The 27,275-nt window shown below is 47.9% G+C and overlaps 1 protein-coding gene across 1 annotated transcript in view; it reads right to left on the bottom strand.

Annotated features, from left to right (window-relative positions):
- The window catches only part of LOC137346074 (complement factor B-like), a 92,856-nt gene that overhangs the window by 49,678 nt on the left and 15,903 nt on the right, over window positions 1–27,275 (bottom strand). Inside the window, exons 6-13 of the mRNA XM_068009367.1 lie at window positions 26,962–27,095; window positions 26,324–26,471; window positions 22,826–22,957; window positions 19,386–19,475; window positions 17,788–17,925; window positions 13,746–13,843; window positions 7,061–7,175; window positions 5,045–5,198 (exon numbers count right to left, since the gene is read on the bottom strand). Coding sequence (XP_067865468.1) covers window positions 5,045–5,198; window positions 7,061–7,175; window positions 13,746–13,843; window positions 17,788–17,925; window positions 19,386–19,475; window positions 22,826–22,957; window positions 26,324–26,471; window positions 26,962–27,095 — 1,009 coding nt within the window. The remainder of the gene's footprint in view (window positions 1–5,044; window positions 5,199–7,060; window positions 7,176–13,745; window positions 13,844–17,787; window positions 17,926–19,385; window positions 19,476–22,825; window positions 22,958–26,323; window positions 26,472–26,961; window positions 27,096–27,275) is intronic.

Raw genomic sequence — 27,275 nt, 5'->3', positions numbered from 1 at the left:
CTGAATCACACCCGGTTCATATTCACACTGTCCTGAATCACACCGGGTCCATAGTCACACTGTCCTGAATCACACCCAGTCCATACTCACACTGTCCTGAATCACACCCGGTTCATACTCACACTGTCCTGAATCACACCCGGTTCATATTCACACTGTCCTGAATCACACCGGGTCCATAGTCACACTATCCTGAATCACACCGGGTCCATATTCACACTGTCCTGAATCACACCGGGTCCATATTCACACTGTCCTGAATCACACCCAGTCCATAGTCACACTGTCCTGAATCACACCCGGTCCATATTCACACTATCCTGAATCACACCCAGTCCATACTCACACTGTCCTGAATCACACCCAGTCCATACTCACACTGTCCTGAATCACACCCGGTCCATATTCACACTGTCCTGAATCACACCCGCTCCATATTCACACTATCCTGAATCACACCGGGTCCATAGTCACACTATCCTGAATCACACCCGGTTCATATTCACACTATCCTGAATCACACCCAGTCCATACTCACACTATCCTGAATCACACCCGGTCCATATTCACACTAATCCTGAATCACACCCGGTTCATATTCACACTATCCTGAATCACACCGGGTCCATATTCACACTATCCTGAATCACACCGGGTCCAGATTCACACTATCCTGAATCACACCGGGTCCATATTCACACTGTCCTGAATCACACCCGGTCCATATTCACACTATCCTGAATCACACCCAGTCTATATTCACACTGTCCTGAATCACACCCGGTCCATATTCACACTATCCTGAATCACACCCGGTCCAGATTCACACTATCCTGAATCACACCGGGTCCATATTCACACTGTCCTGAATCACACCCGGTCCATATTCACACTATCCTGAATCACACCCGGTCCAGATTCACGCTATCCTGAATCACACCGGGTCCATATTCACACGATCCTGAATCACACCGGGTCCATATTCACACTGTCCTGAATCACACCCGGTCCATATTCACACTATCCTGAATCACACCCAGTCTATATTCACACTGTCCTGAATCACACCCGGTCCATATTCACACAATCCTGAATCACACCCGGTCCATATTCACACTATCCTGAATCACACCCGGTCCATATTCGCCATTTCCCTCTTCCGCCAGCTAGTGACTCCCAGGTGAGATAGTCGACGTTTAAAGTCTATGTGTCACACTTGCAAGCATCCTTGAAGCAGAGCTTTGGACACGCCACTGGTTGTCTGGTCCCGGCTACCTCACTATGCAGAAAGTCCTTGAGTATACGACCGTCTTCCATCCTGTGGATGAGGTCCGATACACTGAAGCCGCCTCTGTTTGATCGGTGCCAACACACTTTGGAAGCTCTGCCTTTGAGAGGACTGTCACATTTGTGATTTTGCCCTGTCAGGATAATGTGCCGCAAACAGTGTAGATGGAAATGATCGAGCTTCTTTGCCTGGTAGCTGTAAGTCACCCATGTTTGACAGCCATACAGCAAGGTTCTGAGAACACAGGCCTTATAAACCATCAGCTTGGTCCTAAGGGTTAGCTTGGTGTTATCCAACATATGTTTCGCAAGTCAGCAAAGGTGCTAGCTGCTTTCCCTATGTGTGTATCGAGCTCTGCAGCAAGGGACAGATTGTCTGTCACTGTGGACCCAAGGTAGCTTCCTCAACCTGTTCTGCCACCTTCAATGATTTACGCACACATACACGCAGGTCCCTCTGCTCCTGCACCCCCCCTTTAGAATTGTACCCATTATTCTGTATTGTCTCCATGTTCTTCCCACCAAAATGAACCATTTCACACTTTTCGGCATTAAATTTCATCTGTCACATGTCCGCCTATTCCACCAGCCTGTTTGTGTGCTGCTGCGATCTATCGCTATCCTCCTCACAGTTCACAACACTTCCACGTTTTGTGTCATCTGCAAATTTTGAAATTGTTCCCTGACCACCCAAGACTAGGTCATTAATATATATCAAGACAAGCAAGAGTCCCAACACTGACTCCTGGGGAACCACATCACAAACCTTCCTCCAGTCTGAAAAACAACTGCTCACCACTACTCTCTGTTTCCTGTCACTCAGCCAATTTCGTGTTCACCTTGCTTCTGACCCTCTCATTCCAAGGGCTTTAACTTTGCAGACAAGTCTTTATGTATGTGTTTTGGAAGTCAATGTACCCCAAAATTAACCACATTACCCTCATCAGCCCTCTCCGTTACCTCAACAAAAACTCCAGTAAGTTAGTCAAACATGATTTGCCCTTAAGAAATCCAGGCTGGCTTTCCTTAATTATTCCACACTTGTCCAAGTGACTATTAATTTTGTCCTTGCATCCTTGGACGCATCCCAACTGGTCCTGGTGACTTATCAGCTCTAAGTAAAGGTATCAGAATCAAAGTGCACAGGTCAAGGTCAGACCCACACCTTGAGCACTGAGTCTAGCTTTGGTCACCAAGGCTAAAGTGAGGTATTCCACCACTGGTGGCTCTATAGAGAAATGCCACAAGGGGTTATCACATGAACATAAGAAAAGGGAGCAGAACGAGTCCATTCGGCCCTTTGAGCCTGCTGCCCCATTCAACAAAGATCATGGCTGACTTCAAAAGAACAAGTATGAGTGTCCTCCTAGACACAGGCATGCCAAGTATAGGGGCCATGATAATCTCACATCAACTGATTTGGATGGGACACATTGTCTGAAGGCCTGACTCCAGACTACCAGGTAGCCCGTTCACACGGGGCCATAGGAACCGTTTCAAAGACAATGTCAAAGCCTCGGCTCTATTAACATCAACACATGGGAAGCAGACGCCCGACTGCGACAAAAATGGTGACCCAACATCCAAAATGGTGTCAAGACTCTCCAATCATCAAGAGCAGCTACTGAGAGGGAACGGCCAGATGGCCGGAACGAGAGGGCAGCTGTTCAAACCAACAAGCCGCCACCACCTTTACTGGCCGCCAACTGATTGTCCTCATTGTAGGAGAGGCTGCAAGGCTAAGATAGGGCTCGTAAGCCATCTGCGAGCCCACAGCCAACACTGACATCTCACTTCCACCCAGTCATCATGCTCGACACAAGGGATTGCTGATGAGGTGGCTGATTGTCTACCTCAATTCCACCTTCCCTCACTAGCCCCAACCTCTCCCCCATCGCTTGATTCCCAAAATGTCCAAAACTCTATCGGGGTGTAAATCAGTCGGAATACACTGGAGAGAGTTGGGCTTTTTCAGTTCAGATTGGAAAGCTAATCTTATAGAGCGACACAATATAGTTAGGGGATTGGAAAAGGTAGATGGGGAAAAATCGTTTTGAAACGCTTTGCATGACGAGGAGAAGGATCAAACTGGTTAATGACCAATCTGGCTCTGATATTGGGTGGTTTTTCACACCAAGAATGATCAGTACATTGAAATTATTCCCTGGTAGAGTAATCAATGTTAAAGCCTGGAGTAGGTTGGCACAGTGGCGCAGTGGTTAGCACCGCAGCCTCACAGCTCCAGCGACCCGGGTTCAATTCTGGGTACTGCCTGTGTGGAGTTTGCAAGTTCTCCCTGTGTCTGCGTGGGTTTTCACCAGGTACTCCGGTTTCCTCCCACAAGCCAAAAGACTTGCAGGTTGGTAGGTAAATTGGCCATTATAAATTGCCCCTTGTATAGGTAGGTGGTAGGGGAATATAGGGACAGGTGGGGATGTGGTAGGAATATGGGATTAGTGTAGGATTAGTATATATGGGTGGTTGATGGTCGGCACAGACTTGGTGGGCCAAAGGGCCTGTTTCAGTGCTGTATCTCTAAACTAAACTAAACTAAACTATTCGATCCTGGTATCAGTTATCCAAAACAGCAAGTCATAGTAAATGGCTGTTTTCAGACTAGAGGATGGTAGACATTGGTGTTCCCCAAGGGTCAGTGCTGGGACCACTGCTTTTTTTGATCTGTATATAAATGGTTTGGATCTTGGAATACAGAGTAGAAACTCAAAATTTGCCAATGATACCAAACTTGGAGGTGCAACAAACAGTGCAGATGATACAAATTGCTTGCAACAGGACATAGATAGGTGAGCAGAATGGGCAGAGAGGTGGCAGATGGAATTTAATACTGACAAGTGTGAGATGATATATTTTGGCAAAAGAAATAGGGTGAGGCAATATATACTTAATGGCACGGTTGTAAAGAGTGTGCAGGAACAGAGGGACCTGGAGGTTGTATGTGTACCGATCTTTGAAGGTGGCAGGACATATTGAGAGAGTGGGTTTGAAAAACAGATGGGAACTTGGGCTTCAAAATTGAGGCATTGAGTACAAAAGCAGGGAAGCTTTGATGAACTTTTATAAAGCTCTGGTTCTGCCCCAACTGAGTATTGCATCCAGTTCTCATCACCACACTTCAGGAAGGATGTGAGGGTCCTTGAGAGGGTGCAGAGGAGATTTACCAGAATGGTTCCAGGGATGAGGGATTTTAGTTACAAGGTTAAATTAGAAATGCTGGGGTTCTCCCTGGAGAAAAGGAGATTGAGGGGAGATTTAATCCAGGTTACAAGATTATGACAGGCTTAGGTAAGTTAGACGGGGAGAAACTGTTCCCATTAACTAATGGTACACGGACTAGGGGACACAGATTGAAGGTTTTGGACAGGAGATGCAGGGGGAATATGAGGAAGAACGTTTTTTACACAGCAGGTGGTAATGACATTGAACTCGCTGTCCACGAGGGTGGTGGAAGTGGAGACATTCAATGATTTCAAAAGGAAATTGGATGGGCACTTGAAGGAAATAAACCTGCAGAGCTACGGGGATCGAGCGGGATGACTGGGACTGACTGGAGAGCTGCATGGACTTGATGGGCCGAATGGTCTCCTTTGGTGCCATAAATGACTCAATCAGATGTTGCTTTAGAGGAAGGAGCTACAATTTCTCTGGATGGGCACATTAGGATGGACTGAATGGTCTCCCCAAGAGCAATTATCCTGTATTCTTCTTAATTTACCCCACAGAGTGAAGTCACAGTTACCTGTTTGATTTTGAAAAGTCTATTTTTTCCTTCAACTCAAGCAAAGCTACATCATAGTCATAAAACTGGCTGATCCCCTCATCTTTCAGCCTCAATAGGTCATAACGTGGATGTAGGTGCACATCCTTTACGTAGATCATCTTGCGGCTTTCACCTGTGTAAGTAAACCAGGAGAAAGAGGAGTCACTCTTTACATTGGAGGGTTCTTCAGCATCACCGACGCACCCCCACAACCCCCCAAAACCCCACCCCCTCCATTCCCATCACTCCACCATCGGCGGCCGGGCCTTCAGCTGCTCTGGGCCCTAAGCTCTGGAATTCCCTCCCTAAACCTCTCCGCCTCTCTCTCTCTTCCTTAAAACTTACACCTTTGACTCAGCTTTTTTGGTGTCAATTGTTCCTTCTATGACTTAGTGTCCAACTCGTTTGCCTGATAACACTCCTACACGAAGCTCCTTGGGGCAGGTTACTCCCAGCCAGTTGTACCCATTACCTCTAAAAAATAAGGCAACTCCATTCTGAAACCCCCCCCTCCCTTACTTTCCCCCACCTTTAAAAACCTCCTCGGAACCCCACCTCTTTGACAAAGTTTTGACACTCCCCTCTTTTGCTTTTTACTCTCTCTCTCTCTCTTTCACTCTCTCCCCTTTCTGTAAAGCACCCTCTCAGCTGAGGAAGTGTTAAACGCAAAAGGCGGGAATTTAAAAGCGGCAAGGGGACAGATTGCTCCCTCATTGTATTTTACATCAAAGGCGCTTTGGAAATGCAGGCAGTTATTGTTGGATTTGACAGTCCAAGTACTGAGCCTCTGTTAAAGAAAGGAAGTTCTGCATTTCCATAGTGCCTTTCACGACCACCAGACATCTCAAAGTGCTCATACAGCCAATGAAGTTCTTTTGAAGTGCAGTCACTGTTGTAATGCAGCCAATCTGCGCACAGCAAGATCCCACAAACCACAATGTGATAATGACCAGTTCATCTATTTTTGTGATATTGATTGAGGGATAATCATTAAACAGGGAGAACTCCCCGGCTCCTCTTCGTACAGCAGCCGTGGGATTTTTTTCCACATCCACCTGAGAGGTAGACAGGGTCTCGGTTTAACGTCTCACCTGAAAGGCGGCACCTCTGACCGTGCAGCACTCCCTCAGTCCTGCACTGGGAGCCTCAGCCTGGATTTCTGTGCTCCAGTCCTTAAACCCAGCACCTTGTTGGTCACAGGAGTGTATACTACCCACTGAGGTATGGCTGACACTCGAGGCCTGGTACCCGGCCTGAGCCCGACGGGACCAGACGACATGTGTCGGGTTCGGGTCGGGTCGGGTCGGACCCATCTTCAGGGTACGGCTTTCGGGCTCGGGTTGGGCCAGGTCGGGTCGGGCTGGGCCGGACACACATGGTAAGTGCAGCACTCCCTCAGTGCTGGAACCGGGGAGTGCTAGTCTGGGTAATGTGTTAAATCTCTGGAGTGGGACTTGAATGCACAAATCTCTGCTTCGGAGGGGAGAGAGAGAGAGAGAGAGACAGCTACGCACTGAACCCCAGCTCACACCTGGCTAAACCTGACACTAACTGACATTGAAGCTTCAGCATCAATTCCAATGGTAGAGGCGGCCGCACAGTGCAAACAATCTCCCTGTATCCACTGTCCCATCCATGGGCAGGTAACTGCGCTGCAATGGAGCCACTCGGCTTTGGGTCAACTGCTTTATTCTTAACACATTATACGTTCTCGCCCATCGAAGGAAGTGGTTTACCAGAGCTAAAAGAGTCAATTAGCATCGTGACTAATCTTGAAACGAGGCCTCTTGAAATTGGTCTTTGATGGGCGTGTGTGGAGGGGTGACGCAAAACAGCCAGTTTCACACCCGCCCCATTTGTGTGTCCACAGCGGAATGGAGGGTAAAACAAGTTATTGATTCTCTCTCTCTCTCTCTCCCTCCCAAGACCACTTCCATGCTGAATCATTCAACCCATCATGTAGATCAGCACCAGAAGTGCAAAAGGCAGCCTCACCAACTTCCACCACAATCCTGTTGATGTCCTTCTGGGTTTCGACGCCCTTTAAGCAATGAGCAGCTGTCAGGACCCAGCTGTTTGACACGATGGAGCCACTGCAAGTTCCAGTGCCCTGTTGTGGGGAAGAGAGCTGCATTAGTTACTGTCCGTCGATGTCCAGGTGAAGGCACGGACCCACGAGGTGGGTTAGGTATCAGAGAACGAGCGAGTGAGTGAGAAGGCGGAGCAAACGGAGGAGAGGACCACAGGAAGTAGTGAGGGAGGTGAGGGGTGCACGAGTCTGGAAAGAGGAATGACAATCAACCATATTGCCTTTCAATAAGATCATGACAGATCTTCCACCATAACTCCATCTTCCCGCACAACCTCCATATCCCTGATTCTCTTAATGTCCAAAAATCGATGGATCACAATCTTGAACATGCTCATTAATTGAACACACACAGCTGTCTGGGGTAGAGGATTCCAGAGATACACAACTCTCTGAGTGAAGAAATTCCTCCTCATCTTAGTCCAAATGATCGGCCCCTGGTCCTCAGTCTAGGAGCCCTAGGTCCAGTCTCTCCAGCCAGGGAAATAGCCTGTCTACACTACCCGGTCAAGCCCTCAAAGGATTTTATATGTTTCAATCAGGGCACTTCTCATTGTTCTAAACTGCAGCGAATATTTCGAAATCTACGAGGTGAAAGCATTAAGGGTAGCAAAGAATAGACTGCCTCTGCTGATATCAGTATAGTCAAGGCTTTGGGAAGAGGGAGGTGTGAGGCTACATTACCAAGAGAATGTATTACATCAGGTGAGAATCTGTACCAGACAGTGAGTGGGCTGGATTCCAAAGACAGAAAGCCAAAGGATGATGTCCACAGAATTTGGTGGACAGAGGAGATTATTTGATCGAGTGTGGATCCTGTCGAGGTTCTGACAATGTCCTGGGTTCTCCCTGTGATCGAGCGTGGATCCTGTCGAGGTTCTGACAATGTCCTGGGTTCTCTCTGTGATCGAGCATGGATCCTGTCGAGGTTGTGACAATGTCCTGGGTTCTCCCTGTGATCGAGCGTGGATCCTGTCGAGGTTCTGACAATGTCCTGGGTTCTCTCTGTGATCGAGCATGGATCCTGTCGAGGTTGTGACAATGTCCTGGGTTCTCCCTGTGATCGAGCGTGCATCCTGTCGAGGTTCTGATAATGTCCTGGGTTCTCCCTGTGATCGAGCGTGGATCCTGTCGAGGTTCTGACAATGTCCTGGGTTCTCCCTGTGATCGAGTGTGGATCCTGTCGAGGTTCTGACAATGTCCTGGGTTCTCCCTGTGATCGAGCGTGGATCCTGTCGAGGTTGTGACAATGTCCTGGGTTCTCCCTGTGATCGAGCATGGATCCTGTCGAGGTTCTGACAATGTCCTGGGTTCTCTCTGTGATCGAGTGTGGATCCTGTCGAGGTTCTGACAATGTCCTGGGTTCTCCCTGTGATCGGGTGTGGATCCTGTCGAGGTTCTGACAATGTCCTGGGTTCTCTCTGTGATCGAGCGTGGATCCTGTCGAGGTTCTGACAATGTCCTGGGTTCTCCCTGTGATTGGGTGTGGATCCTGTCGAGGTTCTGACAATGTCCTGGGTTCTCTCTGTGATCGAGCGTGGATCCTGTCGAGGTTCTGACAATGTCCTGGGTTCTCTCTGTGATCGAGTGTGGATCCTGTCGAGGTTCTGACAATGTCCTGGGTTCTCCCTGTGATCGAGCGTGGATCCTGTCGAGGTTCTGACAATGTCCTGGGTCCTCCCTGTGATTGGGCCTGGATCCTGTCGAGGTTCTGACAATGTCCTGGGTTCTCCCTGTGATCGAGCGTGGATCCTGTCGAGGTTCTGACAATGTCCTGGGTTCTCCCTGTGATCGGGCCTGGATCCTGTCGAGGTTCTGACAATGTCCTGGGTTCTCTCTGTGATCGAGCGTGGATCCTGTCGAGGTTCTGACAATGTCCTGGGTTCTCCCTGTGATCGAGCATGGATCCTGTCGAGGTTCTGACAATGTCCTGGGTTCTCTCTGTGATCGAGTGTGGATACTGTCGAGGTTGTGACAATGTCCTGGGTTCTCTCTGTGATCGATTGTGGATCCTGTCGAGGTTCTGATAATGTCCTGGGTTCTCCCTGTGATCGGGTGTGGATCCTGTCGAGGTTCTGACAATGTCCTGGGTTCTCTCTGTGATCGAGCGTGGATCCTGTCGAGGTTCTGACAATGTCCTGGGTTCTCCCTGTGATCGAGCGTGGATCCTGTCGAGGTTCTGACAATGTCCTGGGTTCTCCCTGTGATCGAGCGTGGATCCTGTCGAGGTTCTGACAATGTCCTGGGTTCTCCCTGTGATTGGGCCTGGATCCTGTCGAGGTTCTGACAATGTCCTGGGTTCTCCCTGTGATCGGGCCTGGATCCTGTCGAGGTTCTGACAATGTCCTGGGTTCTCTCTGTGATCGAGCGTGGATCCTGTCGAGGTTCTGACAATGTCCTGGGTTCTCCCTGTGATCGAGCATGGATCCTGTCGAGGTTCTGACAATGTCCTGGGTTCTCTCTGTGATCGAGTGTGGATACTGTCGAGGTTGTGACAATGTCCTGGGTTCTCCCTGTGATCGAGCATGGATCCTGTCGAGGTTCTGACAATGTCCTGGGTTCTCTCTGTGATCGAGCGTGGATCCTGTCGAGGTTGTGACAATGTCCTGGGTTCTCCCTGTGATCGGGCCTGGATCCTGTCGAAGTTCTGACAATGTCCTGGGTTCTCTCTGTGATCGAGCGTGGATCCTGTCGAGGTTCTGACAATGTCCTGGGTTCTCCCTGTGATCGACTGTGGATCCTGTCGAGGTTCTGACAATGTCCTGGGTTCTCTCTGTGATCGACTGTGGATCCTGTCGAGGTTCTGACAATGTCCTGGGTTCTCTCTGTGATCGAGCGTGGATCCTGTCGAGGTTCTGACAATGTCCTGGGTTCTCCCTGTGATCGGGTGTGGATCCTGTCGAGGTTCTGACAATGTCCTGGGTTCTCCCTGTGATCGGGTGTGGATCCTGTCGAGGTTCTGACAATGTCCTGGGTTCTCCCTGTGATCGAGCGTGGATCCTGTCGAGGTTCTGACAATGTCCTGGGTTCTCCCTGTGATCGGGCCTGGATCCTGTCGAGGTTCTGACAATGTCCTGGGTTCTCTCTGTGATCGATTGTGGATCCTGTCGAGGTTCTGACAATGTCCTGGGTTCTCCCTGTGATCGAGCGTGGATCCTGTCGAGGTTCTGACAATGTCCTGGGTTCTCTCTGTGATCGAGTGTGGATACTGTCGAGGTTGTGACAATGTCCTGGGTTCTCTCTGTGATCGATTGTGGATCCTGTCGAGGTTCTGACAATGTCCTGGGTTCTCCCTGTGATCGATTGTGGATCCTGTCGAGGTTCTGACAATGTCCTGGGTTCTCTCTGTGATCGAGTGTGGATACTGTCGAGGTTGTGACAATGTCCTGGGTTCTCTCTGTGATCGAGCGTGGATCCTGTCGAGGTTCTGACAATGTCCTGGGTTCTCTCTGTGATCGACTGTGGATCCTGTCGAGGTTCTGACAATGTCCTGGGTTCTCTCTGTGATCGAGCGTGGATCCTGTCGAGGTTGTGACAATGTCCTGGGTTCTCTCTGTGATCGACTGTGGATCCTGTCGAGGTTCTGACAATGTCCTGGGTTCTCCCTGTGATCGACTGTGGATCCTGTCAAGGTTCTGACAATGTCCTGGGTTCTCCCAGTGATCGGGTGTGGATCCTGTCGAGGTTCTGACAATGTCCTGGGTTCTCCCTGTGATCGAGTGTGGAACCTGTCGAGGTTCTGACAATGTCCTGGGTTCTCCCTGTGATCGATTGTGGATCCTGTCGAGGTTCTGATAATGTCCTGGGTTCTCTCTGTGATCGAGTGTGGATACTGTCGAGGTTGTGACAATGTCCTGGGTTCTCTCTGTGATCGAGCGTGGATCCTGTCGAGGTTCTGACAATGTCCTGGGTTCTCTCTGTGATCGACTGTGGATCCTGTCGAGGTTCTGACAATGTCCTGGGTTCTCTCTGTGATCGAGTGTGGATCCTGTCGAGGTTCTGACAATGTCCTGGGTTCTCCCTGTGATTGGGTGTGGATCCTGTCGAGGTTCTGACAATGTCCTGGGTTCTCCCTGTGATTGGGTGTGGATCCTGTCGAGGGTCTGACAATGTCCTGGGTTCTCCCTGTGATTGGGTGTGGATCCTGTCGAGGTTCTGACAATGTCCTGGGTTCTCCCTGTGATCGAGCGTGGATCCTGTCGAGGTTGTGACAATGTCCTGGGTTCTCCCTGTGATCGAGCGTGGATCCTGTCGAGGTTCTGACAATGTCCTGGGTTCTCCCTGTGATCGAGTGTGGATCCTGTCGAGGTTCTGACAATGTCCCGGGTTCTCCCTGTGTTCGAGCGTGGATCCTGTCGAGGTTCTGACAATGTCCTGGGTTCTCTCTGTGATCGAGTGTGGATCCTATCGAGGGTCTGACAATGTCCTGGGTTCTCTCTGTGATCGAGTGTGGATCCTGTCGAGGTTGTGACAATGTCCTGGGTTCTCCCTGTGATCGGGCATGGATCCTATCGAGGGTCTGACAATGTCCTGGGTTCTCCCTGTGATCGAGCGTGGATCCTGTCGAGGTTCTGACAATGTCCTGGGTTCTCCCTGTGATCGAGCGTGGATCCTGTCGAGGTTCTGACAATGTCCTGGGTTCTCTCTGTGATCGAGCATGGATCCTATCGAGGGTCTGACAATGTCCTGGGTTCTCCCTGTGATCGAGCGTGGATCCTGTCGAGGTTCTGACAATGTCTTGGGTTCTCCCTGTGTTCGAGCGTGGATCCTGTCGAGGTTCTGACAATGTCCTGGGTTCTCCCTGTGATCGAGCATGGATCCTGTCGAGGTTGTGACAATGTCCTGGGTTCTCCCTGTGATCGAGCATGGATCCCGTCGAGGTTCTGACAATGTCCTGGGTTCTCCCTGTGATCGAGCATGGATCCTGTCGAGGTTGTGACAATGTCCTGGGTTCTTCCTGTGATCGAGCGTGGATCCCGTCGAGGTTCTGACAATGTCCTGGGTTTTTCCTGTGATCGAGTGTGGATCCTGTCGAGGTTCTGACAATGTCCTGGGTTCTCTCTGTGATCGAGTGTGGATCCTGTCGAGGTTCTGACAATGTCCTGGGTTCTCCCTGTGATCGAGCATGGATCCCGTCGAGGTTCTGACAATGTCCTGGGTTCTCCCTGTGATCGAGCATGGATCCTGTCGAGGTTGTGACAATGTCCTGGGTTCTCCCTGTGATCGAGCGTGGATCCCGTCGAGGTTCTGACAATGTCCTGGGTTCTTCCTGTGATCGAGTGTGGATCCTGTCGAGGTTCTGACAATGTCCTGGGTTCTCTCTGTGATCGAGTGTGGATCCTGTCGAGGTTCTGACAATGTCCTGGGTTCTTCCTGTGATCGGGCGTGGATCCCGTCGAGGTTTTGATAATGTCCTGGGTTCTCTGTGTTGTTACAAAAGTGCCCTATATTATTTGTTAAATATATTTTTTGAGGATTTATTTTTGAAAGATTGAAGAAAAGTTAATCTTTGGGGTTTTCAAACGGGGTCATGTAAAATCCATTTGACTTGGAAAAACCGTCCCTGGAAATGTTGTTTTCAAAGGGGCATTGAGAGGTCTTGTGAGGAAACAGCCCTTCTGGGGTCTTCAAGCAAGAACAACACGCCTTTCTGGGAAACCACCTGACTTCCAGCCTCACAAAAAACAGAGAACGTAGGACACCTAGTGAAGTTATTTACGAAGAAGTGACAGGTTAAGATTGATGGAGGTCAAAAGGTTGACCTCTGTTGTTGGTTTCGCTGTGGAATTGTTTTGAGTTGCGCTTGAACTGTACAAAAATGAGAGAAATTCCAAGGAGAGAAGAGAATTCCCAAGGAAGGAGAGAAGACCACGACCCTGCTCAGCTTCCTAGCGCCTCTCTAAAAGACCCTGAGAAGTTCACTGTGTTAACTCATCTCATCTCCTGTCTTTGAAAAAAAGCCTGCTAAATTAATTCTCAACGCCACCCGAAAAGAACTGTTCTAAAAGATCCTAGTGACCTGTCTATGTGTACTCGGAGGTCAGACTGCACGCCAGTTTTGGAGCACAACATATCTCATTTGCTGTTTCTTCAAGAATGAGCAAGTATTCAGCCCAAGTGTTTTTTGTCCGTAATAGAGCTCTAAAAACAAAAATCCCTTTATTTTCCTGGTTAACTGGTGCATGTGTATGTGTGAGTGTGAGGGGCTAAGGTAAAAAGGGAACTTTAATATTTCAATCTGTGCGTTTATGTTTTACTTCATTACTGGTTAAGACTTGTTTTACAATAAATGAATAATTTTGTTGTTTATTAAAGAAACCTGGTTGGTGTGTTTTATTCTGGGATAAAAATAGAGTCTATGCTTTTTCGTATCGGTAAGTGGAAAAAATTTAAATATATGTTGTGATCCGTGGAGAAGTGGAACTAGAATAAACAGACAACTCCTCCTGCCTCAGTTGTAATACTGTGATTGAGTGCGGACTCTATTGAGGTCCTGATAATGTCCCAGTTTTTTCTCTGTGATCGAGTGTGGATCCTATCAAGATTCTGGTAACGTCCTGGTTTCTCCCTGTGAGTGAGTGTGGAACCTACCGGGAAACGCATGACAGCATGCCAGGGGTATTTCTTTCTCCCGCTGACTTCAGGATTTTCATCAGCAACACCACACAGATCACCAATTGTTGTCATATCTGGAAAAATGCAGAGTTGTGGCAGATTTTGTTATGATGCTTTACAGAAGTCACAAACTGAACCACCACAATATGAAGTAAAACCGCAGTATATAGTAGTCAACCATCATTCTACTCAACAGTAACTAGTACTCAACCATCACTATACCCAACAGTAATGAGTACTCACCCATCCCTCTATCCAACAGTACCTAGTACTCAACCATCCCTGTTCCCAACATTAATGAGTACTCAACCATCCCTCTACCGAACAGTAACTAGTACTCAACCATTCCTGTAACCTACAGTAACTAGTAGTCAACCATCACTATACCCAACAGTAACTAATATCCAACCATCCCTCTACCCAATGTAACTAGTACACAACCATATCACTACCCAACAGTAACTAGTACTCAAACATCCCTCTACCCAACAGTAACTAGTACTCAACCACTACTATACCCAACAGCAACCAGTACTCAACCATCCCTTTACCCAGCTGTAACTAGTACTCAAACATCCCTCTATAAAACAGTAACTAGTCAACCATCACTATACCCAACAAAACTAGTACTCAACCATCCTTCTACCCAACAGTAACTAGTACTCAACTATTCCTGTACCCTGCAGTAACTGGTACTCAAATGTCTTATACCCTACAGTAACAAGTCCTCAACCATCCTTCTACCCAACAATAACCAGTATTAACCATCCCTGTTCTCAGCATTAACTAGAACAAAGAACAAAGAATAGTACAGCACAGGAACAGGCCATTCGGCCCTCCAAGCCTGCGCTGATCTTGATGCCTGCCGAAACTAACACCTTCTGCACTTCCAGGGCCCATATCCCTCTATTCCCTTCCTATTCATGTATTTGTCAAGATGTATCTTAAACGCCGCTATCGTATCTGCTTCCACCACCTCCCCTGGCAGCAAGTTCCACCCTCTGTGTAAAAAACTTGCCTCACACATCCCCTCTAAACTTTGCCCCTCGCACCTTAAACCTATGTCCCCAAGTAACTGACTCTTCCACCCTGGGAAAAAGCTTCTGACTATCCACTCTGTCCATGCCACTCATAACTTTGTAAATCTCTATCATGTCGCCCCTCCACCTCCGTCGTTCCAGTGAAAACAATCCGAGTTTATCCAACCTCTCCTCATAGCTAATGCCGTCCAGCCCAGGCAACATCCTGGTAAACCTCTTCTGTACCCTCTCCAAAGCCTCCACGTCCTTCTGGTAGTGTGGCGACCAGAATTGCATGCAATATTCTAAGTGTGGCCTAACTAGGGTTGTGTACAGCTGCAACATGACTTGCCAATTTTTATACTCTATGCCCCGACCGATGAAGGCAAGCATGCCGGATGCCTTCTTGACTACCTTATCCACCTGCGTTGCCACTTTCAGTGACCTGTGGACCTGTACGCCCAGATCTCTCTGCCTGTCAATACTCCTAAGGGTTCTGCCATTTACTGTATACTTCCCACCTGCATTAGACCTTCCAAAATGCATTACCTCACATTTGTCTGGATTAAACTCCATCTGCCATTTCTCCGCCCAAGTCTCCAACCGATCTATATCCTGCTGTATCCTCTGACAATCCTTATCATTATCCGCAACTCCACCAACCTTTGTGTTGTCCGCAAACTTACTAATCATTTTCTACATTTTCCTCCAAATCATTTATATATACTACAAACAGCAAAGGTCCCAGCACTGTTCCCTGCAGATCACCACTAGTCACATCCCTCCATTCAGAAAAACACCCATCCACTGCTACATAGAACATAGAACATAGAACAGTACAGCACAGTACAGGCCCTTCGGCCCACGATGTTCTGCCGAACCTTTAACCTACTCGAAGATCAAACTAACTACCTACCCTTCATTCTACTATCATCCATGTACCTATCCAAGAGTCGCTTAAACGCCCCTAATGTATCTGCTTCTACTACCACCGCTGGCAGCGCATTCCACTCTCTGTGTAAAGAACCTACCTCTGACATCTCCCCGAAACCTTCCTCCAATCACATTAAAATTATGCCCCCTGGTGATAGCCCTTTCCACCCTGGGAAAAAGTCTCTGGCTATCCACTCTATCTATGCCGCTCATCATCTTGTACCCCTCTATCAAGTCACCTCTCATCCTTCTTCGCTCCAATGAGAAAAGCCCTAGCTCCCTCAATCTTTCTTCGTAGGACATGCCCTCCAGTCCAGGCAGCATCCTGGTAAATCTCCTCTGCACCCTCTCTAAAGCTTCCACATCCTTCCTATAATGAGGCGACCAGAACTGAACACAATATTCCAAGTGTGGTCGAACCAGGGCCTTATAGAGCTGCAGCATAACCTCGTGGCTCTTAAACTCAATCCCCCTGTTAATGAAAGCCAACACACCATACGCCTTCTTAACAACCCTATCATCTTGGGTGGCAACTTTGAGCGATCTATGGACATGGACCCCAAGATCCCTCTGTTCCTCCACACTACCAAGAATCCTGTCTTTAAGCCTGTATTCTGCATTCAAATTCGACCTTCCAAAATGAATCACTTCACATTTTTCCAGGTTGAACTCCATCTGCCACTTCTCAGCTCAGCTCTGCATCCTGTAGGTTAAAGGTTCGGCACAATATCGTGGGCCGAAGGGCCTGTACTGTGCTGTGTTCTATGTTCTATGTTCTATCCCACTACCCAGCCGTAAGTAGTACTCAACCATCTCACTACCCAACAGTAGCTAGTATTCAAACATCCTTGTTCTCAACAGTAAATAGTACTCAAACATTTCACTAGCCTACAGTAACTAGTACTCAACCATCTCTGCACCCAACAGTAACTAGTATTCAACCATCCCTGTTCTCAACATTAACTTGTGCTTAATAATCCCTCTACCCAACAGTAATGAGTACTCAACCATTCCTGTGCCCAACATTAACTAGTACTCAATCATCCCTCTACCCAACAGTGACTAGTACTCAACCAGCCCTCCACCCAACAGTAACTAGTACGCGAACCATCCCTCTACCCCAACAGTAACTAGTACTCAACCATCCCACTACCCAACAGTGACTAGTACTCAACCATCCCTCTACTCCAACAGTAACTAGTACTCAATCATCCCTCTACTCCAACAGTAACTAGTACTCAACCATCCCTCTACCCAACATTAGCTAGTACTCAACCATCCCTATACCCAACATTAACTAGTACTCAGCCATCCATGTACCCAACAGTAGCAAGCACTCAAACATGCCTGTGCCTAACAGTAACTAGTACTCAACCAGCCCTGTGCTCAACAGTAACTATTACTAAACCATCACTGTTTCCAACATTAACTAGTACTCAATCATCACTGTACCCAACAGTATCTAGTACTCAAACATCTCCTCTCTCATCTCCCACTTTTTCTTATTAAACATGATTAAACATGATTTGCCCTTAATAAATCTGTGCTGACATTCCTTAATTAATTCACATTTGCCCAATTGATTGTTAATTCTGTCCCAGATTATCAGTTCCAAAAGCTTTCTCACCATTGAGGTTAAGCTGACTGGCTTGTAGTTGATGGGCTTGTCTTTACACCTTTTTTTGAACAAGGGTGTAACATTTGCAATTCTCCAGTCCTCTGGCACCACCCCTGTATCTAAGGAGGATTGGAAGATTATGGCCAGTTCCTTCACAATTTCCACCCTTACTTCCCTCAATATTCTCGAAGGTATCCCATCTTGTCCTGGTGACTTATCAACTATAAGTGCAGCCAGCCTTTCTGGTACCATGTCTTTATCAGTAGTGGTGTCACTGCTGGTTGAATTGTGGAATATAAAGATTGTTTTAAAATGTAGCTACATTGACCCTATCTCCTGTGAAACAACTTGCTATTCCTGAATTAGGATGAAAGTAAGCGCAGTCAGTATTAAAGAATTTCATGAGCATTAATTATGGGAACATTATTAAAGAAAATGAAATCCATACCTAATATATCATTGAAAGCTTGGACCAGATCTTGGATGTTTCGGACAATAAAGCAATGTTTTTCGCCATTTTTTTCAGAAGACAGTGCATTCAGTTCTGTCTTATCCACATCTTCTGATACCCCAAAAGAGTACATATCTGAATGGGAATGAGCATTACATCGTGAATATTGGCTCATGTGAACGGAAGATGGACAACATGCATACAGACTCCTGAATCAGAATAGCAACTTGCATTTCTCTTGCACGTTTAACAGAATAACAAATATCCCATCATGTCTTAGAGAGCCAGAAGGGAAAGAAAACAATGGACAAGTAGTGCTCTGGAACTTGTCAACAGAGGTCATTCTCAGCTGTCTTGTACCAGAGGGTAATGGAGTCCAGTCTGTGCCTGCGACTCCCCACACGCGACTGTCAACAGCAGCCAAATATTGCCCCAGGAAAGGGGATACAATTAAAGCATAACCAACACCAGGACTTGCCCAGCCGATTCTTGTGTCTCTGCCGTCTCAGCAGCTGGGTTCGGAACAGAGCCGGGAGCTTCCCGCTTTGTCCCTTCTTGAAGCCTCGAGCTATTGAGGGAAGCCTCATGAATAAGCTGAATTGGAGGAGCAGGGGGGATGGGGGAGCACCAATTTAATTAAAATGAGCCTGCCCCAAAGCCACCCAGCACAACCTGTCTCAAAGTGCGGCATCACATTAATTTTGATCTACTGCCTTGATGGAAAGGGTGCATCATCAAAGAGGCGACTTTATTGATACATATGAGATCCCGAGGAATCTTGACAGGGTGGATGTGGAAAGCATGTTTCCCCTTGTGGGAGAATCTACAACTAGGGGTCACTGTTTAAAAATAAGGGGTCACCCATTTAAGACAGAGATGAGGAGAAATTTTTTCTCTCAGTGGGTCGTGAGTCTTTGGAATTCTCCTCCTCAAAAGGGATGGAAGCAGCGCCTGAATATTTTTAAGGCAGAGGTAGATAGATTCTTGATAAGCAAGAGGGTGGAAGGTTATCGTGGGTAGGCGGGAATGTGGAGTTGAGGTTACAATCAGAGCAGCCATGATCTTATTGAATGGTGGAGCAGGCTCGAAGGGCCGAGTGGCCTACTCCTGCTCCTAATTCCTACGTTTCCATGAAAGAATTTAAAAAAACTGGTCCATGCTCCATACAAGCCTCCTCCCACCCTACTTCATCTCAGCCTGTCAACATATCCTTTGATTCCTTTCCTTCCATTCCTCCCTCATGTGCTTATCCAGCTTTCCCCGAACTGCATCTCCACTATTCCCTTAAACCACTCCCTGTGGTAGCGAGTTCCACATTCTCACCCCTCGCTGTGTAAAGACACTTCTCCTGAATGAGGGGCCATTCAGAAGACCCCAGATTCCTGCAAATTCCTGCACCTACTGCCACAGAGCCAGAATTTTTTGTTGGCAAGTCTCAATGGACTAGTGGCTTCTGAGTGATGACAACTAGGTCTGCTTTCCTTTCCGGATTGCTGACACATACACACCAGAGATGAGGATGCTTTGAGTGCAGTGATGCACAGATACATGTAATGGTCCCCGGAGGAACTCCTACCGGTACAGAGAATGCTCACCGAGGTAATCTTCCGTCTTATTTTGTGCCATGACAAAGTTCTTTATTTGATCGGCCGCTGCTTTGGGGTTGCCTCCCATGTTTGCTTTCCCTGAAATACAAGAGAATGTTTCAGAAATAAAGATCTCACCATTGAGTAGCACCGAATCAAGCATGTCCCAAAGGCATCCACCTTACCACTGGCATCTACCCGGCAATGTGGAAAATTGCCCAGGCATGTCCTGTACACAAAAAGCAGGACAAATCCAACCCACCCAATTACCGCTCCATCAGTCTACTCTCAATCATCAATAAAGTGATGGAAGGGGTCGTTGACAGTGCTATCAAACGGCACTTGCTTATCAATAACCTGCTCAGTGACGCTCAGTTTAGGTTCCGCCAGGGCCACTCAGCTCCTGACCTCATTACAGCCTTGGTTCAAACATGGACAAAAGAGCTGAACTCAAGAGGTGAGGTGAGAGTGACTGCCCTTGACATCAAGACAGCATTTGACTGAGTATGGCATCAAGGAGCCCTAGCAAAACTGTAGTCAATGGGAATCAGGGGGAAAACTCTCCACTGGTTGGAGTCATACCTAGCGCAAAGGAAGATGGTTGTGGTTGTTGCAGGTCAATCATCTGAGCTCCATGACATCACTGCAGGAGTTCTTCAGGGTAGTGTCCTGGGCCCAACCATCTTCAGCTGCTTCATCAATGACCTTCCTTCAATCATAAGGTCAGAAGTGGGGATGTTCGCTGATGATTACACAATGTTCAGCACCATTCACGACTCCTCAGATACTGAAGCGGTCCGTGTAGAAATGCAGCAAGACCTGGACAATATCCAGGCTTGGGTTGATAAGTGACAAGTAACATTCGTGCTGCACAAGTGCCAGGGAATGACCATCTCCAACAAGAGAGAATCTAACCATCTCCCCTTGACATTCAATGGCATTACCATCGCTGAATCCCCCACTATCAACATCCTAGGGGCTACCATTGAGGTCAGAGGCTGGGAATTTTGTGGCGAGTAACTCACCTCCTGACTCCCCAAAGCCTGTCCACCATCTACAAGGCACAAGTCAGGAGTGTGATGGAAGACTCTCCACCTGCCTGGATGGGTGCAGTTCCAACATCACTCAAGAAGCTCGACACCATCCAGGACAAAGCAGCCCGCCACATCCACAGCCCTCAAAATTCACTCCCCCCACCACCGAAGCACAGTGGCAGCAGTGTCATTGAGTTATACAGCACAGAAACAGGCCCTTCGGCCTATCGTGTCCATGCCAGCCATCAAGCACCCAACTATTCTAATCCCATTTTCCTTGTATGCTACGGCATTTCAAGTGCTCATCTAAATACTTCTTAATGTTGTGAGGGTTCCTGCCTCTGCCACCTCTCCAGGCAGTGCGTTCCAGATTCCAACCACCCTCTTGGTGAAATATTTTTTCCTCAAATCCCCTCTAAACCTTCTGCCCCTTACCTTAAATCTATACCCCCTGGTTATTGACCCCTCCGCTGAAAGAAAAAGTTTCTTCCTATCTAACCTATCAATGCCCCTCATAATTTTGTATGCCTCAGTCATGTTCCCCCTCAGCCTTCTCTGCTCTGAGGAAAACAACCCTAGCCTTTTCAGTCTCTCTTCATAGCTGAAATGCTCCAGCCCAGGCAACATCCTGGTGAATCTTCTCTGCACCCTCTCCAGTGCAATCACATCCTTCCTATAGTGTGGTGCCCAGAACTGTACACAGTACTCCAGCTGTGGCCTAAGTGGTGTTTTATACAGCTCCATCATAACCTCCCTGCTCTTATATTCTGTGCCTCGGCTGATAAAGGCACGTATCCCATATGCCGACCTAACCATCTTATCTACCTGTGCTGCTGTCTTCAGTGATCTATGGACAAGTACACCAAGGTCCCTCTGAACCTCTGTACTTCCTAGTGTCCTACCATCCATTGTATATTCCCTTGCCTTGTTAGTCCTCCCAAAATGCATCACCTCACACTTCTCAGGATTAAATTCCATTTGCCACTGCTCCGCCCATTTTACCAGCCCATCTATATCATCCAGTAATCTAAGGCTTTCCTCCTCACTATTTACGACATCACCAATTTTCATGTCATTTGTGAACTTACTGATCATACCTCCTATATTCACATCCAAATCATTAATGTACACTACAAACAGTAAGGGTCCCAGCACCGATCCCTGTGGTACACCACTGGTCACAGGCTTCCAATCGCAAAAACAACCCTCGACCATCACCCTCTGCCTCCTGCCACTCAGCCAATTTTGGATCCAATTTGCCAAATTGCCCTGGATCCCATGGGCTCTTACCTTCTTAACCAATCTCCCATGCGGGACCTTATCAAGAGCGTGCACCATCTACAAGATGTACTGCAGCAACGCACAAAGGCTATTTTTAAACAGTTTCATCCATGGAACAGCAGTCTGCCCTTTTAAGAATAGGAGTCGATTGCAAACAGCAACATCATGCGCTGAACCTCCCATTGTGACCAGGCTCTATTTTCAAACTCACCTCCCCAGGCCCAACTGAAGCCCTGGTACGTGAGAGGGAGTGAGAAGGCATTGGGATTATACCCTTCAGTAGGCAGGAGTGCTGCCCAGATTCCCACAAGGATACCTTAGGTGGCTTCATACCATGTCCATGACCATGGATGGGAAACTAGGTCTCAACTACTGCCTTCACCCCCTCCACTCCCCAAATAACCCTGCCATTGAGGACTGGCCAGCTATTCAACAATGGATTGCTTCACAGCCAATTCTCTTCTGATTGAATGTCTTGGGAAAGTGTCAGAGCTGTTATTTCTTGCCCATCTCTAGTTACCCTCGAGAAGCTGATGGTGGGCCATCTGTTACGAAGCAAAGTGTATGTATGTTGAGAGAGGGGGAAGCCAGTGAAGGACTGATGATGCATGTCCAAGTCAGGATGGGGTGCCACTTTGACTGGGAACTCAGATGTGACCTCTCGAAGCTCTTGTCCTCTGGGTATTGGAGGTCCCAGGATGATGGGGATGCTGTCGAACTAACCTGTCAGTTTCTCCAGTGCATCCTGTAGATAGTACACACTGCAGGCACAGTGGACACCGAGTGTAGTGGCGGAGGAGGGGGAGGAGGTGGATGAGGGGGAGGAGGTGGAGGAGGGGAGATATTGAATCCAGCGACATGGGGCATAGCCAAGCCAGTGAACAGCGCCACCTGCTGGCTGCCTTGAGCCTGTTACGACTGCATCCATACAGCTCAGCGTGGAGTCTTCCATCACACTACTAGTAGACGGTCAAGAGGCTTTGAGGGGATCAGGAGATGGAGCCACTCATCGAAGTCACGGTGATGACTCGGCTTGTCCAATTATGCTACTGTAAGATTAACCGCCTCCCGCCTCCTCATTCCTCCTGTCCCCAACCAATCCCCAGAAACTGCCCAGTACCAAAGTGCACTCACCATCAGTAAATAATATGGTGACGAATCTTATCTTGTCCCAGGAATTTTTAAACTGGGTTTTGGAGAAGACCATCATTTCACGCACCTTTTCCAGTGCTCCGTGGATGTTAGTCCCTCTCTGGTCTCCATGAGCTGCAGGTAAAACACAAGGAGCAAAACAATAGATTGATTTCTTTTTAAAGATGGCAGAGGAACATCCAGGGCCAGGAGGAGGCCATTCAGTCCTTCAAGCCTGTTCCACCAGTTAATTTAAATCATGGGGCATCTGTATCTTAACTCCATTGGCCCGCCTTGGTTTCATAACCCTTAATACCCTGACCCAACAAAAAGCTATCAATTTTCAATGGACCCCCCAGACTCAATAGCGTTTTGTTGTGCGGGGGAGGGAGGGGGGTGGAGGGGAGGGGGATTGCGATGGTGTGGGGGAGAGAGTTCCAGTTTTTCACTCCCCTTTGTGTAAAGAAGTGCTTTCTGAAATCACCTCTGTACGGCCTGGCTTGAATTTTAAGCTTATGTCTCCTTGTTCTGGGCTCCTCCCACCAGTGGAAATCGTCTCTCTCTGTGTATCTACCCTATCAAATCCTTTAACCATCTCAAACACCTCAATTAGATCAGCTTAAATCTGCTCATCGCAAGGGAATACAAGCCTAGTCTGTGTAACCTGTCTTCAACATGTAACCCTTTTAGCCCTGGGATCATTCTAGTGAATCTGCACTGCACTCTCTCCAAGGACAATATGTCCTTCCTGAGGTATGATGCCCAGAAATGAATGTAGATGGGATCTAATCAGAGCTCTACCAAATGGCATTGAATCAGATCTTAAGATTGTTCTGGCTAAGGCAGGCCATTTACTCAGCTGGGTCCCCATGGTGTCAGCTGTGGCACAGTCGGGAGCTCTCTTACTTCTGAATCACAAAGTTCTGGGTTTAAGTCCCATTCCAAGGCTTAAGCACAAAAGTCAAAGCTGAGGTGGGGTCTTTCTGATGAGACGTTAAACTGAGGCCCCGGCTGCTCGGGCAGATGTAAAATATCCCATGGCACTATTCCGCCAAAGGGCAGGGCGCTTATCCCTGGTCTCCTGGCCAATATCAGCCTCACAAAGGAAAAGCACAGATTATCTGGTCATTATCACATTGCTGCTTGTGGGAGTTTCCCAAAGTTACCACTTGCTAGCTTGAATCAACTCCCCTGCCTCCAGATACCATGTCCAGCTTGGAGAAATGGTGGAATTCATGAGGAAAGAAGCAGGACTGCAACTGACCTGTCACAAAAGACCAAATTCCTCTCAATCACCTGCAGCTTCCATTCAATTCTCCCTCACTGGAGGGGAAATCACACCAATGAAAGAGAGCAATGGAAGCCAGGCTATCCCAGCATGCATTGTGACAGTGAACACCCTCTATTAAAGCTGCACAGCTCAGGGGTTGGGGATGTCACACATGGCACTGGTCCATCTTGCTGAAAGACATTTAATATGCAAGAGGGAGACACAAGTATTAGAATCCCAGTGTACATTTTATAATGAGCAGGAGGAGGAGGCTATTCAGCCCTTCGAGCCTGTTCTGACACTCAGTGAGATCATGGCTGATCTGTATCCTAACTCCATCTACCTGCCTTGGCTCCATATCCCTTTATACCCTTGTCTATCAATCTCAGATCTCAAATGATTCATTGAGCTAATATGTACTTTTTCGAGGGAGAATTCCACACTTCTATCACCCTTTGTGTGAAGACTTCAAGAGGGCATAGAGAGGCTGGAGGAATGGGTGGACTAGTGGTCGATGAAAGTTAATGCAGAGAAGTGTGAGGTGATTCATTTTGTTAGGAAGAACAAGGAGGTGCAGGAGCAGAGGGTCCTGGGGGTGTATGTGCACAAATTTATTGAAGGTGGCAGGGCAGGTTGAGAAAGTGGTTAATCAGGCATACGTGATTCAAGGCTTTATAAACAGGGGCATAGGGTACAAAAGCAAGGAAGTCGTGTTAAACCTGCATAAAACACTGGCTCGACCTCAACTGGAGTATTGTGTCCAGTTCTGGTTGCCACACTTTAGGAAGGATGTTAAAGACATTAGAGAGAGTGTAGAAAAGATTCATGAAAATGGTCCCGGGGATGAGAGACTTCAGTTACGTGGATAGATTGGAGAATCTATCACAGACAGGACGGACCAAATGGCCTCCTTCTGAGCTGTAACCTCTCTCCTGAATGGCCTGGCTCTGATTTAAAGGTTATGTCCTGATGCCCCAGCACCTCCCCACCAGCAGAAGATTTCTCTCCATTTATTCCTAATCATTTCCATTCAGAATCTTAAAACCCTCAATCAAATTAACCCATTACCATCTCTATTCCAAGGAATAACAAGCCCAGTTTATGTAATCTTACAGTCATAAGAGTTATACAGCACAGAAACAGGCCCTTCGGCCCATCGTGTCTGTGCCGGCCATCAAGCACCTATCTATTCTAATCCCATATTCCATCTCTTCTCCTCATAATCTACCACTTGGAGCCTTGGTAACATTCTGGGGAATCTGTGCTGCACTCCTTCTGAAGATACGGTGTCCAGAACTGAGGTCATACTCCGGATGTGGTCCATGCACAGCGATAGCAAAACTTGCCCACTGATAGTGGCAATGTTAGTGGGAGCACAGCCACAGAGATGAACAGTGTAACAGACTGGTGAATAGGGAGGGAGCGAGCAATAGGGAGTAAACAGCTGCCACGAGGGCAACAGCGTGCGAGTGTTAGTGTGTGAGGCCCAGAGAGGGAGAGAATGGGAATACGATCACCCGAGTTTTCCCGCTGCCTGGTGAGTGAGCGAAACCGTACCTGGCGTCTTGAAATTCCTCTTCCCTGCGGTGAGGAGGTGGATTCACGATAGAATGGGAGCTTTCCCTGCTACTTTTGGGTGAGACCTCTGACCTTTCCCGTTTCCCTCAACTAACCAAACATAGCTGCACAAATGATACTCAGGAATTTTTTTGGACGCCACGGGAATCAGGAGCCATGGGTATAGGGTATGAAAGGCGGCACAGTGGTGCAGTGGTGAGCACCACAGCCTCACAGCTCCAGGGACCCGGGTTCAATTCTGGGTGCTGCCTGTGCGGAGTTTGCAAGTTCTCCCTGTGACTGCGTGGGTTTTCTCCGGGTGCTCCGGTTTCCTCCCACAGTCAAAGACTTGCAGGTGATAGGTAAATTGGCCATTGTAAATTGCCCCTAGTGTAGGTAGGTGGTAGGGAATATGGGATTGCTGTAGGGTTAGTATAAATGGGTGGTTGTTGGTCGGCACAGACTCGGTGGGCCGAAGGGCCTATTTCAGTATTGTATCTCTAAATAAATAAAAAATTCTAAATAGAAAGTAGAGTTGAGGTAGAAGATCAGCCATGATCTTAGGGAGCAGGATCGAGGGGCTGAATGGCCTACTCCTGCTCCCATTTCTTATGGTCTTATTAGACCATTCATGAACTGGAAATCACCCCCCAACCCTCCAAAGCGCAGCTCACCTGCATACTCAGCTGGGGGGGAAGTACTTAACAAATTGATAACTTCATCAGCATCTTGAAATTCTTCATCATAGGGGTGAACCACAACCAGTGGGCTTGATGCATAGGTTATAATCCCAAACCTGGGCCTGACATCAAAACTTGCAATCTAGGAGGCAAAACAAAATCATAATTCACAGTCCAGGGGTCCGAGAATAACAACAATCTCTTTTATTTATTCGTTCATGGGCATCACTGGCCAGGTCAGCATTTATTGACCATCCCGAATTGCCCTTGAGAAGGTGGTGGTGAGCTGCCTTCTTGAACCGCTACAGTCCATGTGGGGTAGGTACACCCACAGTGCTGTTAGGAAGGGAGTTTGACCCAGTGACAGTGAAGGAACAGTGATATAGTTCCAAGTCAGGATGGTGTGTGACTTGGAGGGGAACTTGCAGGTAATGGTGTTCCCATGCATCTGCTGCCCTTGTCCTTCTAGATGGTAGAGGTCGTGGGTTTGGAAGGTGCTGTCTGAGGAGCCTTGGTGCATTGCTGCAGTGCTTCTTGTAGATGGTACATACTGCTGCCACTGTGCGTCGATGATGGAGGGAGTGAATGGGCGTGAAACAACAGAAAAGTGACGTCAGCAATTGTTCCGTTACCTTGTCAATGAGGTTTATTGCGACTGCTTTGGCCTCCTGGAAATTGGCCTCACCGACACTTTCGGAAGCATCTAGAAGGATGTATATATGAAGTGGTGCATCCTTGCTGAGTATAATTTTGCGGGCGACAGATGCTGTGGAGAGAGAGACGGTTAAAGCTGGGACGATATGGATAATATTGGCTCTCAGTGGAGGGGCAGCATCTTCCTAGTTCCAATGGGCATCGAGCACTCCTGGGTCAACACCCGTCTGGTGCCCCTCCCCTCCACCTGCTCCCCCACCCAGTTTTCATTTCCATGCCAAATCTGTTGGTG

Source organism: Heterodontus francisci, chromosome 29, assembly GCF_036365525.1.
Source record: "Heterodontus francisci isolate sHetFra1 chromosome 29, sHetFra1.hap1, whole genome shotgun sequence".
NCBI classification, from domain to species: Eukaryota; Metazoa; Chordata; class Chondrichthyes; order Heterodontiformes; family Heterodontidae; genus Heterodontus; species Heterodontus francisci.
Note: the sequence above shows the minus strand (reverse complement) of the source record. Positions and strands in the feature narration are given on the sequence as shown.